General features: G+C 61.4%; 2 protein-coding genes across 2 annotated transcripts in view; one reads left to right on the forward strand and one right to left on the reverse strand.

Moving 5' to 3' along the window:
- The window catches only part of HADHA (hydroxyacyl-CoA dehydrogenase/3-ketoacyl-CoA thiolase/enoyl-CoA hydratase (trifunctional protein), alpha subunit), a 27,155-nt gene extending 24,923 nt beyond the window's left edge, over positions 1-2,232 (forward strand). Inside the window, exons 19-20 of the mRNA XM_009890368.1 lie at positions 300-445; positions 1,818-2,232. Coding sequence (XP_009888670.1) covers positions 300-445; positions 1,818-1,963 — 292 coding nt within the window. The 3' untranslated portion in view covers positions 1,964-2,232. The remainder of the gene's footprint in view (positions 1-299; positions 446-1,817) is intronic.
- Positions 2,233-4,086: 1,854 nt separating this feature from the next.
- Positions 4,087-4,336, reverse strand: part of GAREML (GRB2 associated, regulator of MAPK1-like) — a 12,286-nt gene continuing 12,036 nt past the window's right edge. Inside the window, exon 6 of the mRNA XM_009890369.1 lies at positions 4,087-4,330. Within this exon, the coding sequence (XP_009888671.1) occupies positions 4,087-4,330 (244 nt within the window). The remainder of the gene's footprint in view (positions 4,331-4,336) is intronic.

Consider the following 4,336-nt stretch of genomic DNA (forward strand, 5'->3'; position numbering starts at 1 on the left):
TCCACAGAGCTGCTCTCCAGCAGGTCAGCCCCCAACCTGTACTGGTGCAGGGGGTTATTCCTCCCCAGATGCAGCACCCTACACTTGCCCTTGTTGAATTTCATAAGGTTTCTCTCTGCCCAACTCTCCACGACACAGAACTCGGTCCTTATCCTCACGGGAATAGAGACACTCGGTGAGAAACGATTCTCTGCCCTACCCCAGGTCTGCCTCTGTCCCCGACCTGCGCTGGCTTCACGTGCTCCTCCGTCCAGCCGCTGTGTTACCTGCGCAGCCCTTACAGGCTCTTTTCCTTGCAGCTGCACTGATGAGGACATCCAGATGCGCTTGGTGACGAGGTTTGTGAACGAGGCAGCTATGTGCCTGCAGGAAGGGATCCTCAGCAACCCCGTGGAGGGAGATATTGGTGCTGTGTTCGGCTTAGGCTTCCCGCCGTGCCTGGGAGGTAAGTGGGCTCAGCTGGGGTTTTGGCTTGGCTCAGCAGCTCTGTGGTGGCCTTGCCTAGTGGGCTCTGGCCACCAGAGGCGAGTCAGCTCTGTGAGCTGCAGTCTGACAAGCCCGAGTGTCCTTCTCCCACATAAAGCCTGAGCCGGAAAGGTTCCCCCAGCGTTCCCATCCCACGAGAGGTGGTAGTGAGCCTGAGAACTGCCGTGAGATGTTTGTGCCAGCACCCAGTGGAGTTCCTCTGCTGGTACAGCTGTTCCAGAGCTGTAGCTGGTGAGGATCAAGGGACTTGAACCAGGTCATGTGCTGTGTCTTCAGGTTTGAATAAGGAGGCAGAGCTGCGCCGGCCCCAGTCTCGTCAGTACTTCCCAGGAGAACTTCAGAGGAAGAGCTTTTACCCTGCCTGATAGTCGGAGGGGTGTAGGTGGGATGGGAGATGTGCGAAGGCCCCACATTTTTAAGAAATCCCTGGCTTGCTTTTGTGCAGCCGTATGGCACTTGGTGAAAAATGAGGCTCCGGCATCTCTCTTGCCACGACTACTTGCCTGGGTGGGCAGGCGCTTCTGGAACCGTGGTCTCACGCTGCACACAGAATTGAGAAAGGACCCAGCGTTGCCCTCATGCCCGCGCAAGGCACAGATAAAGCTGAGCTGATAACCTCAGCCATGGTGCGCAGCGCTTTTCAGGCCAAAGTACTTGGCTGGGCTCAGCCAGAAGCACGGGCAAAGTTCTCCTGGACCCATCTGCAACCTGGCTGGGGCGCCGTGGCCATGGCTTGGGCTGTGGATGAGCTGCGAGCTGAGGTTTGGGTCACAGCTGGAGGATACTGAGGGCTCTGGAGCATGAGGTGGTGCTTCTCCTGAGTACCTGGCTCTTGCCCTCCTTGAGGCAAGCTCAGGCTAGAGGAGGAATCCCGGTTATCTGTGCCCCAGCTTGTCTCCTTCCTTGTGCTCAGGCAGCCCGTGCTCGCCCCGCTGTGTCCCCGGGGACTGCGGGGACCTGTGTGGCTTTGCTGCCAATTTTAAGATGAGCATTTCGGACCAAGCAGAAGCACCAGCAGAGGTGGCAGCGTGTTTCTGCTCCCCTCGGAGCTCGGGTCACGCTTGGGAAGGACGGGCAGCTGGCTCCGGCTTCTCAGCAGCTGGGCTGTGATGGGCAAGAGGCTCCGACACACACTTGGACCATCCCAAAATTGGCCACCGCAGCAATCCAGGCTACCTCTGCTCAGTGCAGGCAGGGAGCAGGGTCCCAGAGGCTGTAGGGGGTCTTCCAGAGAAGGACAGGTCCGCCAAACCCAATGCTCTCACTCTTCCAGGCACCCTGGTGCCTCTTGGCTTCCTCGGCACACAGATGTGTCCCCCTGTCCCCGGCAGGTCCCTTCAGGTACGCGGACTCGTACGGAGCCAAGCAGCTGGGGGACAAGCTGCGGAAGTACGAAGCCGTCTACGGCTGCCAGTTCACGCCGTGCCAGCTGCTGGTGGACTACGCCAACAGCCCCAACAAGAAATTCCACCAGTGAGCGTGGTCCGACACCACCCGCCCGTGACGCGCCGACAGCTCCAGCCGGGACCGCCGGCTCTCCAGCGACACCCCATTCTCTGTAGGTTAATCTGCAAAGCGCCCGGGGGAGGCAGGGAAGGAAGGAGGGTGGCAGCGGATTGCCTCCTGGCTTGTAGTCATTTCAAGTGCCTTATCAGCTACTGCGTGTTGGGCACGTCCGTCCCGTGCCAGCGGGGGCCTGGTGGCTCCTCGCTGGGAGAGAGATTTTTCTTCTGCCTTCACCTCCATGCTGCGCCCTCCGGAGCTCCCGGGCTGGCAGGCGGCATCCAGCACGCAGCCGGCCCCAAGGCCTTGCCTTTCCGTCAACCTCCGACAAAATAAATCCCCCGTCTCCTGGGTTTGGACTCCGTGCCTGCTTCTCCTTCCCGTCTTGCTGGGGCAGCACCGAGGAAGGGAACCGCTCGAGTCGGAAATAAAGCGTTCAGGCAATCCTCTGGGACCCTCTCTGTGCTTGCGGGCTGGGAGACCCGCGAAGGGGCTGCGGGCGGTTGCTGGAGGGTGGGGAAAGGCAGGGGATGGCGGCGGTGCGGAACAAAGACCGTCTCTGTCACCTCTCCCATCAATCGGGGTCTGTGCGGAGCCTCCGGCTCTTTTGTCCGGCCCCGAGCGAGCGCTGCCGCCGGGGTTATCCTGGCAGATGGACCCGCCTGTAATTGCGAATCAAGCAGCCAAAGGGCCAGAAGGGTCCCCCCGCGGGGAGAGCTCGGTTTAAACTAAAAGGCTTTAAATCTCTCTGCACCTGTCACTGATTTCAGAGCTGCGCCGCGGTGCCTCCCCGGGCGCTCCTGCCTTCTCCCTGCGCCCTGCCGGGGCTCGGGCCGGTACCCGCGTGATGCTGCTCTTCTCGTGTCGCCCCTGTGCTTGTTGCTCAAAGCTCCCGGGACAAAATTGGGCTGAGACGTCATCTCATCCTGCCTCTGCTGCCTTCAGCCCTCCCTGGGGGGGAGCAGTAGCTTCCCCCCGAACCTGCCCCTGCCCGGGGGGCTGTGCAGGAGCTGTGCTTGTGGGCTGTGAGCTAGGACCGGGGTGGTCTGGTCCCAGACCCTCCTGTTGCTGTGGCCCCATCGAGGTGGGGTTTGGGGAGCTCAAGGGGTCCTTGGGGCACCTCACCCTCAGGCAGGGGACCTCCTTCCAGGACCCTGCTGTCACCCTGGGGCGCAGCCAGCCCCGAGCAGCTCCGAGAGCAGTGCTTTCATCGAATCACAGAACCGTTTGGGTGGGAAGGGACCTTCAAAGGCCATCCAGTTCCACCCCCTGCCCTGGGCAGGGCCACCTCCCCCCAGCCCAGGTTGCTCCAAGCCCCGTCCAACCTGGCCTTGAACACCTCCAGGGATGGGGCAGCCACAGCTTCTCGGGGCAACCTGCCCCAGGGGATCACCACCCGCACAGGGAAGAATTCCTTCCTCATATCTCATCTAAAACTCCCCTCTTCCAGTGTAAAACCTTTCCCCTTATCCCACAGCTCCCCTCCCTGACCCAGAGTCCCCCCCCAGCTCTCCTGGAGCCCCTTTAGGCACTGGAAGGGGCTCTGAGCTCTCCCCTTTTTGGCCTTCTCTTCTCCAGGCTGAACCCCCCCACCTCTCCCAGCCTGTCCTCCCAGCAGAGGGGCTCCAGCCCTCCCAGCATCTTCGTGACCCTCCTTTTCCTTGCCTGGAGGACACATGTCCCTTCCCACCTCATGGGAAGGGTGTGCAAGGATGGGAGCAACCCCCACAGCCCCCATCCCCATCATCCATTTTCCCCCTCCTCCCCGAGCAAAGGGCTTCTCCAGTGGCTCATTTTTCTCCCATATGTTTATTACACTAATCCACAAGGATTAAGTTAAACCAGTCAATGCAAACTCCAGTATTTTCCAGCCCGTTTGGGCCAAAATTAACATCCAGTGTTAAAAAGGAAAGGAAGGGAGGGCTGGGCAACGGGGCCGCGCTGCCGGGGAGGAGGAAACCCCACAGCCTGTGGGGCAGAGGCACTGCCGCATCGGGGCACCCCGCAGCGGGGCAGGGGACGGGAGCGGGGGGAGCCGGAGCTGCGGTCCAGGTGGCTGTGGGGACCCGCACGGTCCAGGAGGTCCCCGGCGCGCGGTTAGATCTTGGGGCGCCAACCCTTGATGAACTGCATGATCTTCTTCACCTGGAGCTTGGTGAGGCGGAAGTCGTCGGCCAGGATCTCCTCGCTGAGCTGCACGAAGATGCTGCCGTCGATGCGCTCGCGGGCGAAGAAGCTGACCACGTCCTCGGAGAGGCCGATGAAGCGCAGGCACTTGGAGACCTCCTCCAGGGAGAGGGCCGAGAGGTCGGCGGGGGGCAGCCAGGGCGAACCGTCTCCGCTGGGA

Source organism: Charadrius vociferus, unplaced genomic scaffold (assembly GCF_000708025.1).
Source record: "Charadrius vociferus isolate BGI_N301 unplaced genomic scaffold, ASM70802v2 scaffold647, whole genome shotgun sequence".
NCBI lineage: Eukaryota > Metazoa > Chordata > Aves > Charadriiformes > Charadriidae > Charadrius > Charadrius vociferus.